Consider the following 14,290-nt stretch of genomic DNA (forward strand, 5'->3'; position numbering starts at 1 on the left):
ATAAACTAAGATTATCCCCAAGAGGTATGGCTCTCCTACCAATGAAGAATATTTTCATTAGCTCTGTCCACCAAATAAAATTCATATACAATAAAATTCACAAATCTTGTGTACATATGCTGAGTTTTGATAAATGCATATATCTGTGTAACTCAAAACCTCATCCCAGTATGGAACATCACCATTACCCCAGAAATTCTTTCATGTCCCTTTCCAGTCAAACCCAACCCCCCATCTCCCAGAGGCAACAGTGTTTTGATTTTTTTTTCCACCATAGATTAGTTTGCCAATTCTAGAATTTCATATAAATGGAATTGTACAGTATGTACACTTTCAAGCTGTCTTTGACTCAGCATGTTGTTTTTGAGATTTGTCTGTGTGGTTGCATGTATCAGTAATATTTCATTGTATGAATATACCACAGTTTGTTTATTCTCCTATTGTTGGACACCTGGGTTGTTTCCACTTTTTGACTACTATTAAAAAGAAACTGTTGGGCTTCCCTGGTGGCGCAGTGGTTGAGAGTCCGTCTGCCGATGCAGGGGACACAGGTTCGTGCTCCGGTCCGGGAAGATCCCACATGCCGCAGAGCGGCTGGGCCCGTGAGCCATGGCCGCTGAGCCTGCGCGTCCGGAGCCTGCGCTCCGCAACGGGAGAGGCCACAGCAGTGAGAGGCCCGCATACCGCAAATTAAAAAAAAAAAAAAAAAAAAGAAACTGTTATGTACATTCTTATACAAGTCTTTTTTTGCAAAGATACCTTTTCATTCTCTTGGGAGAAATATGTAGGAGTGGCACTGCTAGGCCACAAGGTAAGAGTATGTTTAGTTTTATAAGAATCTACCAGACTTTTTCCCAAAGAAGTGATACCATTTTATTCTTTCAGCAATTCTATAAGAGTCTGGTTGCTACACATTTTTGCCAGCATTTGATGTTTTCCATTTTTAAAATTTTAGCTGTTCTGATGGTTGTATAGTGGTATATTATTGTACATATTAGCTTATTAAACTATTTTGCATAGTTTTAACTTGTTTACATTTGGCTAAAACCTTCTTTGTTAGATGTTAACAGATAGCAATCATTTATTAAGTTCTTATTAAGTGTTAAGTGTCGGGCTAGGTGGTGCTTATAAACATCACCTCATGAAATCATCACAGTGACCCAGGAGGTAGTATATTTAGTCTGCTATAACAGATCCAAAATGCTTGTGGCTTTAAGAAGTTAGAAGCTCATTCCTCTCTCCTGTACAGTGTGTATTTAAGTTAAGTTATCTCGGATAGTTGTGATAGCTCCATGGTGTCAGAACTCAAGCTTCTGCTATCTTTTTGCTCCACCCTCCCTAGCAGGATAGATTGTAAGGGAGGCTGGAAAATTAAGTCTTTAGCAGGGCAGCTGTATCTCAACTAAAAATTCTGTTGCTATGATCCCCATACTGGGCATTAGTCACCTCACTGTGGTCAGGATAGGTAGACCTTTGTGCTCTCCTATCCCCTAGAGTGAAGCATTAATAGGCTGAGCACTTAGGTGTTGTCGTTCTCTTGCATCAACTGGCTAAGACAGGACCTAACCACCTTTGACCGTGGAGATCCAGGCTGGGTTCTGCTGGTGGCTCACAGAGGTTTACACCTTCTTTGGTGGCATTGTCTCATGTCATGCTCGGGATGGAGTTTTCTTGCTCCAGGTCACCCTTTTTGGAAACTATCTGCCTCAGTTTGTTCTCTATGCCATAATAGACTATTATTTAAGCCCGCTTTCATCTTGGTGTTTGTTCACTGTTGGACTGATGTTGAGAGCCATATTGGACTGTCCGGATGAAGAGGAACAGGTTTTGTGAGTGTTGCAAACTTTGTATACCTCAGCGGGGATAGTATCATGGCAGAGAATAGAACTGGAGTGAACAACTGTTCACTCCAGTTGTGGTCTAATTTGCATTGTTGTCCAAGGCCTCCCAGGGTAGACTGCAGGGCTCTGTGGGACTAATGTTGAGTCCTGGATGTCAGAATTTTTGATGGGTTCAGAGGTCACCCTGAGATGAGGACAGTTGTGAGAACCACCAGTGATTTTGGAGCTGCATGAGAGTGGAAGTCATGTAGTCCAGGCATGTGATTTTTAGGACCCAGGCAGAGTTCCTGGATAAGTCAAGTGGAAACACCTTTCATTGCTCACCAGTCTTCATTGCTACTGCAACAGAATCCCTTCCATGTACAAGGAGAGGTGATGGAGTTAACCTGTGGTTGGCAGAGTTCTACTAAAAAGGAGATTCAGAAAAGAGATTCAGATTTTTATGTGAAGCCTATTTCTATTAAAACTTAATTGAGCTGTATAGTTGGTATGCATTGAAATGAACATACCTAAAATGTACAGCTTGGTAGGTTTTAATACTTGTAAAACCACGGATCCATCATCATAATAACAAACATACAACACCAATATCTACCTTCTGACATGTCTCCCAGGACTCTCAGGCAACTACAGTTGATTTACTTTTTTTCGCACTCAATTAGTGTTTTCTAGACTGCTAATATCATTGGCATCTTAATGTTTACTTTTGTATTTGTCTTTTTCTTTCATGATGCATAATTATTTTGAGAATCATCTAAGTTGCAGGTGTGAGTAGTTCATTTTCTTCCTGAAAAATAACAGCAGGGGTTTTGTGGTTTGTTTCCAGTTTGGCCACCACAGATAAACTAACTATGAACATGTGCATAAAAGTCTTCATATGAACATACGGTTTCATATTCTAAAATGAATAACTGTACCCTTATGCATTCCCGTCAACAATATAGAAGCATTCCAGTTCCCCTGTAGTCCTCACCAGTATTTGATTGGTATGGTCAGTAGTTAAAATATTGCCTGTTTTAAAGTGTTTAGAGGTATCTCACTATAGTCTGATTGCATTTCCCTAATGATTCATAATGTTGAACATTTTTATTGTGTTCATTTGCCAGGTGTATGTCTTCTTTGATAAAATGCCTGTTCTTTTATTTATAACTGAGAAGACAAAAGAAATGTGTGAACTTCACTTTTCTTCAGTGACTTTGCTGGGTGGAATAAATGTTTCTGCTATTCACACACACACAAAAATTCTGTTGCTATGGAAGAAACAGGAGAACAGTAGCTATTGGCAGACAATTAGCAATCTTTGCCATAGGTAAAGACAGATTAAGTGGTTAAAAAATTTTCGCATGGTTAGACAATTAATGAGAAAGACTCAGGTCCTTTTGATTCAGAGCCCTCGTCTTAACTGTTACTCTAAATTCAGTAGTTCTCAAAATGTGGTTCCCAGACAGCAGCATCAGCATCACCTGGAAATTTGTTAGAAATAGAAATTCTCAGAATCTACCCCAAACTGAAGCAGAAACTCTAGAAAGTATGGCTCAGGATTTGTCTTTTAACAAACCTGCTAGATGATTCTGATGCTAGCTCAAGTTTGAGAATCATTGCTCTATACTGTTTATGGTGCTGCAGTGTAAACATGAATTTATATGGGTAGTGACAGTATAAAATAAAGGCATACTCAGAGATTGTGTGGCCAAGGATGGCAGGAAGAGTCTTTCTATTGGTTGTACTCTGTTAGGTTCTAATTAAATTCCTGAAACATTACTTAAGGCACTCATCAACTCAATTCATACAGAGTGAATTTTCTTTGTTATAAACATTATTTTTAATGTTTCAGATTTCTTATAAGATGTATATTTTACATTAGTTGTTTCTATATTTCTAGATTAATATTTAAGCTGTTTGAGTTGGAAACAAATGATTTAGTTATTCTGCTTATCAACAATAGCTGGTTGAATCATTTAGAAGGTTAACCCTATCTAACTTGAAAGGCTTATTATGGATATATCGAGGAATATTTTGGCCAGACTGAAGAGGATTACCATCATCAAATGGCTAGCAAACATTTTCATTTTTTTAGATATGTAAATAAGCTTTCTTATTCTTGGAGGCTCTCCACACCCCTATAAAACAATGAAATAAGCATGTAATTTAAACATTTTATGTCTAAATATTTACTAACCCTCTTTAAAATTCATGAATCATTTTCTTTACCTTACAAAACCCTCCGTGCTCTAAGCCTTTGATGTTACCCTGTATCAGTTATCTGTTGACATATGATGCTGTAACGAACATCCACAGAGCCATGGTAGCATACCACACTATGTATTCACTGTGTATGTGTTGGGATCAGGTGGAAGTCAGGAGACTCTCCTGATCTTAGCTGGGTTCAGTCACATATGTGGGATTGACCGGCTGTCAGTTTAGGCAACTAGGACAGCTAAGCTCTGCTTCATGAGTCTCTCATGCTCTGTCAGACTAGCCTGGACATGGTCACATGAAATTGACAGAGTGGCAAGCTCATTTCAAGCTTATGATCCTAGCATGATACTTCTACATTTACCCCCTCCCATCCTGCTACTCCAGGACACATTCACAGTGGATCCCAGAGCTGCTGCTAACCATCCTCTTAACTTAGCAAGAAGCTCATCCTTTCTCCCTCTATAGAGAACCATGAACCAGTGACGTTTGTTAATTTTTTTAAAATAAAATTTATAACTAAATAAGATGTCTTTTTATTTGCTATTTTTAATATCTAAATTTATGTCAGTGAAACGACCATTTTATTTATTGGGTTGGCCAAAAAGTTCATTCTGGTTTTTCGCAAGATGGCATGGAAAAATGCGAACGAACTTTCTGGCCAACCCCATACAATACATACCTATACATACCTACGTTACAATGTGGAAGTTACTTAATGAGGACTTGGGAAAGTGTTTAAAATTTTTTTTAAGGAACCAAAGTTGGAGCAACTATAAGAAGTTATGAAAAGTCTCACAAATTTTCAGTCCTTCAGCCAAGTAATTTTACCTATAAAAATTTATTTATTGTACTTTTATTTTATTTTATTTTTTTTGCGGTACGCGGGCCTCTCACTGTTGTGGCCTGTCCTGTTACGGAGCTCAGGCTCCGGACACGCAGGCTCAGCGGCCGTGGCTCACGGGCCCAGCCGCTCCGCGGCATGTGGGATCTTCCCAGACCGGGACACGAACCCGTGTCCCCTGCATCGGCAGGCGGACTCTCAACCACTGCACCACCAGGGAAGCCCTATTGTACTTTTAGAATTGTCTTCGTTAATGCATCAAGTGTTTATTTAGTGCCTAGTATGTTTCAGCCACTATTCTAAGCGTCAAGGATATAGCAGTGAACTAATAAGCAGACTAAAATCGCTGGTTCTTGGAGCTTACATTGTAGTGAGGGGAGGATAGACCAAAGGGAAAAAACCCAAAATAAAAAACATGTAAAATATATGGAGTGGTAAGATCAGTGGAGAAAAATAACCAGGCAAGAGGAACTAGGAGTGCCTGTGGAAGTACGGTGGGTGATGTGGTGGGGGGGTGCGCAGGGGAGCCCCCTCACTAAGAAGAGGAAACTTGAAGGGCAAGCCATTCAAAAAATACCAGATGGGCACAAAAATCTGTGTGGGAAGTTACTTATCCCAATGGTATTTATGGTAGTGGAAAGTAAGAAACAGCCTGAGTTTCTAACAAAAGAGAAATAGGTAAGTTATGGTATAGCTACATGAGAATACTATAGTACCTTTTAGAATTGTTGCAGAAAAATATTTAACGACATGTGAAAAAGCTCAATATATACATGCTACATAATCACACACCCAAAGTTAAAACAGCAGTATACAAAACAGTTTATACTGTATGAGGCTAAACATATAAAAGAAAAAGTATAAAGTCTGTGCACCCAACTGTAAAAATTATAAAAATGATTATTTCCAGGTAATTTCTATTGTCGTGATTTTTTGTAGTTTCCTGTTCTACAGTGAATATATATTGCCTTTGTGGGAAGAAATTAAAGAGCTTCACAGATAATGAATTTACCGTCAGTAAAGTCCCCATTATATTACGTTCACTCTGATGAATCATGACTATTTTACTAACACAGTTGTATGATCTGATCTTAGGTGGCTTCTGTGGTCTCATTTTCATACTCCCTTTTTTCTACAGGTTTGGTGTTTATGTTCCTCTCTGCTGTTTCCACCAAGATAGTAGAGCTCATCTTCTTCTTGCAGACTATAACTACATGGTTCAGCACCAGGCAGTAGAGGAAAGTGCCTCGACTGTGGGTGGCTTGGCCAAGTCCAAAGACTTCCTCTCCTTATTGCTGGAGTCTCTAAAAGAACAGTTTAATAATGCCACACCCATCCCCAGCCACAGCTGCCCCCTGTCTCCAGACCTCATTCGCAATGAAGTAGAATGTCTGAAAGCAGATTTCAACCACAGAATCAAGGAAGTTCTCTTCAACTCTCTCTTCAGTGCCTACTATGTTGCATTTCTCCCCCTGTGTTTTGTGAAGGTAAGTGGTTACTTGCTTTTATGTGCTTCCTGGATTTGTGTGTGAATGACATAAACTAGGTATTTCTTATTTAATCCCCCTTTTCTCTGTCTCCCCTTTGGCAGCCTGGATGATGGAGTTCGGCTGCATCTGGAGTGCACTAATACCTGGTTGGTGGATAGATATTTCCATATCTGTGATGCACCCGTGATGGTCCCCTCTTTTTTTCTTTTCTTTTCTTTTCTTTCTTCTTTTTTAAGATTTTTTTTTCCCCCCCAGTTTCTGGGGAGAATAAACTTGTACTTAGAATCCGTATGTGGTAGCTTAAGAGGACTGAGGTTTCAGTAAAATTCAGCCTACCATGGTTGATCTTAACGTGGTTATCAGGAGTTTCCTTGAATTTAATCTAACCTTTAAACTTTACTTTAGTAGAAAAGAAAAATGGTCTGGATGTCACTTGGGCCCAAAATCTTTTGGGTCATTTTAGTGCCCTTCCTTCACCCTTTGAGAAGCATATCTGCAGCTGGAGTGGTCATTCACAGAGAACATTCACTTCTAGAAAGGAAGCACTTAAAGTATAATCGCCTCTCCCTCCCAACCCTAACTCATACAGCCAGAAAGTCAGGTTGAAGGATTTTGGAGGACTCTGCTCTTGAACTTTCTGCACAGACAGGAGGACAACAAATGCATGTGTGACTCAGAGTGGCATTTGTCTGCAGGGCGTATGTACACACACCCATCCCTGCCTTCTTGCTCACCAGTACATGGATCATTTCTCTCTCTTCTGATCTCTTCCAGAGTACCCAGTACTATGACATGCGCTGGTCATGTGAGCACCTCATTATGGTGTGGATCAATGCTTTTGTCATGCTCACCACACAACTGCTGCCATCCAAATACTGTGATTTGCTACATAAATCAGCTGCTCACCTGGGCAAGTGGCAGAAGCTTGAACATGGGTCCTACAGCAATGCTCCACAGCACATGTAAGTAGGTTAGAGGATAAAACCACTTAACACCTTTTTACATGCTGCTGATCATGTTTATTTGCTTTGTATGTCATTCTTGTTCTTGGCTTTGAACACTTAATTTTTAGTTTTTGTCTACGTGGGTGCTTATCATCCCTCTAAACTGAATGCAGGGAACATTAACTCATTTCCACCACCATCCCCAGTCCCTCCTTAAATGCCTCCTACCTTTCAACTACCCAGTCACTCTAGAATGTGTAATTTATTTCCCAAGCTATAATCTTGGAGTTTTCAGTCCTAACCCTTTGCCCAAATTCAAAGAGTCATGACATATTTTCAGTTTTCTTTAGAAGACTGTGAGATTCATCTTCTCATCTTCATTGCCACAGCTGAATAGCTGCTAGCTAATTGTCTTATACTTAGGCAGCTGGAATTTGCTTCTCTCATCTTTTCTTTCTAATGTATATTTGTTCTAGTGATTTTCCTAGCCCGCATTTTAATTTATTTATTTATATTTGCTTTTTGGGTTTTTTGTTTGTTTTGTTATTGTTGTTTTAGCCTGCATCTTTAATTGTGTTTTTCTTTTCTTCCTAAACTCACTAATGAATGTTGCCCTGCTTTTCCTAAATTTAAATGAAAACTGTCCCTAAGTGAGTTCTTTCTGAGTATTCCTCTCATTGTCTCATTATGTCCCCCTATTAGTCATTTCTCTGCATGGTCCCTGTGGTCCAGAATGACTGACTTTAGAACCCTTTTATTCACTTGCTTCTGAGCCTTTCACCATGCCTCTCTCTCAGACCTGGACCATCTTCATCTTCCTTTTATAATTTGAACATTTCACAAATTTCATCACCTAGAAATTCTTTCCTAATTAAGTGGGACAGATTGAGGTGACATTCCCTTCCCCCTCCCCCTCAGAGTGCTCCCTTCAATTATTTGCCTTGATGTCTGATACAGATTAGCACAGGCCTTCAAGCCCAGGAACTGAAAGAGATTGGGCCAGGCTGAAAAGAAACCCGACTGTGGGCAAAGGACAAATTTCAATAAAAATTGAAAATACAATCCACAGTACTAGTACTGTACATCTTCAGGCTCCTGATGGCACATGGCCATGAGGTGTATCATCACTTTAATGCTGGTAAGTGTGAGCAAGGCCGACGGAACATTTTCTGAACTGGGAAAGCTTCAGGGTGCGAGAATTTATTTTTTCTTTAACATATTTAAAATGCTGTCCCAGTTCTTACCCTAGGAAACTAACCTTTCCAAAATCAGGAAGAGATGAATTAACTTAGATTTTTTAAAAAGCTTAATCTGAAGATCCCCATCCCCACCCCAACTCCATTACGTTGGTGCTGGAAAGAATGAAGCTTCTTCCATAACTTCTTTTTCCTAGAGAAACCTCTATAAAAAAAACCCAAGAAAGTGGTAAAAGGAAAAGTCTGTGTGTCAGTACCTTGTGTGTCTCTGTGTTCTTCTGTATAGCTTCTCACATATATGAAGCATTTCAAGTGTGTGATAAATGAATAGATTTTCTGTAGCTTTTTGGGATGTAATTCTGCAGTAAATGTCATGCTAGTTTGATAATGTGTGAATTTCTCCACTACTCTTATTACCATCCACTCTCTCTTCTTGTTTGTTCCCTCTAGCATTTCCACCAATAGACTCTGCTCACTTGGGATTGAGGTGACAGTCCACCTGGTTACACTGGATTTTCTGGCTCATAGATGCCTTCCTTACACATTTATTTCTGCTTGTTCTCCTAAGCCTCTTAAGTCCTTCGACACTGAGTTAACTTTGCAGTTTCTCTCTACTATATAGCAATGAAGTTATAATAAATCCTTTTTGACTACTTCCAGTTTGACCATGGAATTACTGTGTTTTCAGAATTCAGGCAGATGAAGCCTTGAATACTTAATCCTTTCCATAGAAATATAGCTGGCCTTGCCAGACACTGTCTTATCTGTAATTGCCAATAGGCTAACATTGCATTTCTTTCTCCCTTAGTTGGTCAGAAAATACAATATGGCCTCAAGGGGTGCTGGTGCGACACAGCAGGTGCTTATATAGAGCCATGGGGCCTTACAACGTGGCAGTGCCTTCAGACGTATCCCATGCCCGCTTTTATGCAAGTACCGCTTATTTCTTTTCAAACATAAGCTTAGGAGTAAGTGTTAGGAGGTTACTCTGTGTGTAAGCATCTAGCACAGTGTGTAGCACATACTAGGAAATTAAGACAGGGTAATTATTTTACTACTATATTGGCTTCTGTCCTTTGGAAGTATCTTCTGAAAGGCAGATTGAAGGTGAAATACTTATATCTCAACTTTAATAGCTTGAATGGTTTCTCTAGTTACATTGGAATTTGTTGAGTCTAGTATTACTTGAAACAAGTACACAATTATTTAAGACTTCCATTTTTCATCTTACAACTTTTATTTGTAATAGTTTGGTTTAGTGGTGTCCTTATTATATATCTGTGTATCCTTAGCAATATTTAATATAGTAATAATGTGATGGTTTTATTTTTTGGTATTTGTCATATATATCATCTCCTTAAAATACTTTGACTTCCCCTTTGAAACTCAGACAAATGCCATGATCTGTGGCCTTTTACCTTCTCTTGGATTAAAAGGAAAAAAGGCTTAAAAGTTTAAAAGGAAAAAACAGACACCCACTAAATCCAGCTTCTGTTCCATTTGAATTTATACCTTGGGTTATGTTCTATTTGATCTTTCACTTTTCCAGAAATTCTGGCTCTAGGAGGCAAAAGTACTTATAAGAGAAAGGCCAGCTGATTGATGGGAGTGGGGAAAAGAAGGTACATGCAAGGAACTGTTTTTAGTAAAAATGTACATAGTGCAGTGCATTGCCTTTGAATGGAGATCATATTCTGAAAAAGAATTGGAGATTTTATTTATTTATTTATTTTTTAGATACTTGAATCCCTTTCTCCCTCCCATCACTCCCTACGTCCCTCCCAGTTCCTTATGAGGGTACTTGGATTTCCTGGTTCTGCGGGTGTTTGCTACTAAGGGCCTTTTAATTAAATACTGGAAACTTGCATCAGGGCAGGATGCTTATAAATAACATGGTAGGGGAGGGTGGGGCAAGGTGAAAGGCCTTTGAATGAGGGAAATACCATAATCTCCTAGACTCCTGTGGGATTGCCTTAAGATGGAGGAGTGGACTTAGGTTACAACTACATAAGCATTTGGTTTCTACACAGAATATTTAATTCAGCCAGCTGAGTTCCACAGGCCATTAAGGACATCTGTTGGCTCTTGCAGTCCCCTGGAAACCTACAGTAACCAGATAGTTTATTAAAATTTTCTGCTTGAAATATAAGTATTTTCCTTGCTAGTGTTGGACAGCTGAAGAATCAGGTGGAATCCATAGAAGAAAGATTAAGGAAATTAACTTATTACTGATTTTGCGTGACCAAAGTAAATCAGTGCTTCTCAAAGTGGTGGTTGGGTCACTTAGAGTCAGAATCTCTGAAGGATCCTAGGAATTTGCAGCATTTGCATATTTGGAAATGATTCTTAGGCACACTGTTTAAGAACACTCACTTAAAATGTGCCTATTACCTGTAGCTCTGGCTGTCCTCACATTTTTACTCATTCAGTTTATAGCTTACCTGCACATTTAATTATAATTGTTATAATTGCCACAGAATCTGAAATTGCCTAATTTTTTTTTTAGAATGTTAATTCTGAGCCAATTTTATACATGATAGTACTGGAGATCATGTAATAAAACCCAGGTTAAACATGTTCTTCCTCCTGCAGAAGGATCCTGAGAACCCAGTTACCTTTCAGAGCTGTTATGATGATTTGGTTTTATTCTCAGATTCGAGTCCTGAGGTCTAAATTATTCTTTTAGATCTGATATACTACCATTACCACAGTTTGCAATCTTTGACCTCTATCTTCTTATTCATAATACATTTTTATTAGTCAACCAGGATTTAGCCTCTTAGACTGAAGAATTTGGTGGGAATGAAAACAGTGAGGTCTGTTTTTAGCCAAACTCTAATTCTGACTAATTTTTCCTCCCTTCCTCATTGTTCTGTCTTTGTTCACCCTACTTTTCAATATCCAGAAAAACTGAACAAAATAAAACAGACAGCATGGTGGGTAACAGTTTGTTTGTTTGTTTGTTTGTTTTTTAACATCTTTATTGGAGTATAATTGCTTTACAATGGTGTGTTAGTTTCTGCCTTACAACAAAGTGAATCAGTTATACATGCACATATGTTCCCATATCTCTTCCCTCTTGCGTCTCCCTCCCTCCCACCCTCCCTATCCCACCCCTCTAGGTGGTCACAAACCACTTAGCTGATCTCCCTGTGCCATGCCGCTGCTTCCCACTAGCTATCCACCCTACGTTTGGTAGTGTATAACAGTTTAAGAAAAAAAATAAGCAATTACTGTATTGATATTTCAACTTATATTACCACTGCTCCCTGCAGACTTGTCTAGTGTAGGTGTTTATGTCTTAGACCAGCCCACAAACTAACAATGATTTTTGTATTTTTAAGCGGTTACATTTTAAGTGGTTATGAGTTACCTACATATAATACCCTCAATTTTTGTCTCTTGACTTGAGAGTCTAAAATATTTCCCATTTGGTCCTTTATCCAGCCCCTGTCTTAGATAAATAAATATACTTTTGGTTATCTCAAATAAAATATATACCTAAGATAAAATCTAGGAAAAATTTTTGAGGCAGAGTTCTTTTGGATATAATCCCTTTTCATGTCTCAGGGGTGTTGAAATAAAATGTATTTCATTATTCCTTGAGCAAAAAAGAAAGGGTTTGGGTCTCTATAGCAAGAAATAGCCTGATTGATATTCAATAAGCAGATCTGCTTGTTAGTGCACATTCGAGCCTGTAAATATGAAATGATTTTAGAAGAAAAATGTGAGAATAACTGCAGTTTTTTCTATGAAATAACATTTTGCTTTTTAACTTCCTTACAGTTCCTGTTTCATCGTCCATTAAGGCTGTTAAATCTGCTTATCCTTATTGAGGGCAGTGTTGTCTTCTACCAGCTCTATTCCTTGCTGCGGTCGGAGAAGTGGAACCATACACTTTCCATGGCTCTCATCCTCTTCTGCAACTACTATGTTTTATTTAAGCTCCTCCGGGACAGAATAGTATTAGGCAGGGCATACTCCTATCCACTCAATAATTATGAACTCAAGGCAAACTAAGCTGCCTCTCAACAATGAGGGAGAACTCAGATAAAAATATTTTCATACGTTCTATTTTTTCTTGCAATTTTTATAAATATTTAAGATATTTTATATTTTGTATACTATTATGTTTTGAAAGGTGGGAAGGGCAAGGGACATTAAATGTATCCATAAACAAGATGATGTGATCTTTCATGTGTTAGTATATTTGAATAATATACAGAGGAGAGGTGTGCCTCTCCAGTAAAGAGATTGATTTGTTTGTATGGCTCTGGAATAACTCATTCACATATGAACACATCTCATATATCACTTGACACAGTACCTTTTGTGTGTCTACTTTCCTTCCAGTTTTTCTCATTATCTTTAGTCCTTAGCTGGCCTTATTGCTACAGAAAGAGAGAGATCAGTGGAGTTGCCTGACAGCACTCATTGTCTTTTTTTTTTTGATTGGCAGATAGTATTGGAATGCATGGGGCAAAAGTGGGTTTTCGTCCTGGTGGGGTTCTCTTTGCTGCCTACTGGGAGGAAGCATTTCTAAGGTAGGAACTCAGCGTTCTATCTGCCGTATGACATTTAAATATACTTTTGTGTAAGCTCTTACCCTGAAACAGGATATTGTTCTCATTTTCCCTGTTCTTTCACTTCTTTTGCTTGTAAAGATTTTCCTTTTATTGTTAGCTGTTTTGAAAGAATACTTCTTAGGACAGAATAGAGTGCCCAAACTTATGAAGGAGCTGGTGTGTGACTAGATCAGTGGGAGAAGATGAGCACAGATCCCCTGGGCTGGGGTCTGGGCAGGTTGAAGACACGAAGTAACTGGAGGAATGGATGCAGTCTAGCAGCAACCCTGCTACAGTGGCATGTTTAGCGTTACGAGCAGAAGTGAAATATGAGAATTTACTTTTTTGTCCTCAGGTAGTTTGATCTGTGTGTGTTTTGAATTTCATACTCCAGAACCTTCATGTCTGTGAGCATTAACCCCTTTCAGTCCATTTTCTTCAGAGGTGATGATATACTTAGTCAGTTGATGTCGCTAATCATCTGAATTTCTGAGGCCTTGTCTTGAGAGCCTGAAATATATTGTCATGTGTTTTCTATGCTCACTTTGGCTTTTCTACACTGAAACACGATATGGCTTATGAAGTAAAAAAAAAAAAAAAATCACGTAATTCATAAACCGGCTCTGAAAACGGTTCTTGCAGAAGAGTTCCCAACAGGTTTTCAGCAAAGGCAGCATTGTGAGGAGTAGGTTTGTGTACAGCTACCCAAGGTGACTGCTATGTGTAACCATTGTTTCCTTAAATATTTTGATGGATACACTTTTTTTTTTTTTTTTTAAGTTACGTTATTTGGCAGTCAATCTGAGTGTGTTCAGTCATTCAACAAATACGTGTTGGCCACCAGGCACTATTTTATGCACTGCGGATATAGCAGTGAGTGAGGAAAGCAAAGGCCCTACCTCACAGAGCTTACCATGTGGGGGGCGGGGGGGTGCAAAATATGCTGTAAACAAACATATATAATTTAATGTCTCTTGGTAGTAGCAATAGGTGTGGTAAAGCGAAAATTAAAAACAGAGCAAGGAAATAGAAAGTGCTAGGAATGGCATTGCTAGAAGGCATCTTTTTTTTAAAAAATAAATTTATTTATTTATTATTTATTTACTTTTGGCTGCACTGGGTCTTCGTTGCTGCGCCCGGGTTTTCTCTAGTTGCGGCGAGTGGGGGCTACTCTTTGCTGCGGTGCGTGGGCTTCTCATTGCAGTGGCTTCTCT

At 38.8% G+C, this 14,290-nt stretch overlaps 1 protein-coding gene across 3 annotated transcripts in view; it reads left to right on the forward strand.

Moving 5' to 3' along the window:
* TMEM39A (transmembrane protein 39A) overlaps window positions 1-12,691 on the forward strand; it is a 29,526-nt gene extending 16,835 nt beyond the window's left edge. The window contains exons 6-10 of one of the 3 annotated variants that reach the window (XM_028493386.2): window positions 6,020-6,368; window positions 7,146-7,333; window positions 9,320-9,440; window positions 11,417-11,447; window positions 12,298-12,364. In XM_028493386.2, coding sequence (XP_028349187.1) covers window positions 6,020-6,368; window positions 7,146-7,333; window positions 9,320-9,440; window positions 11,417-11,425 — 667 coding nt within the window. In that variant the 3' untranslated portion in view covers window positions 11,426-11,447; window positions 12,298-12,364. Of the gene's footprint in view, window positions 1-6,019; window positions 6,369-7,145; window positions 7,334-8,272; window positions 8,454-9,319; window positions 9,441-11,416; window positions 11,448-12,297 lie in introns of those variants that run through there. The other 2 variants (XR_002891289.3, XM_007106242.4) reach the window with 2 other exon arrangements.
* Window positions 12,692-14,290: the final 1,599 nt, after the last annotated feature.

This window comes from Physeter macrocephalus, chromosome 1 (genome assembly GCF_002837175.3).
Source record: "Physeter macrocephalus isolate SW-GA chromosome 1, ASM283717v5, whole genome shotgun sequence".
Lineage (NCBI taxonomy): Eukaryota > Metazoa > Chordata > Mammalia > Artiodactyla > Physeteridae > Physeter > Physeter macrocephalus.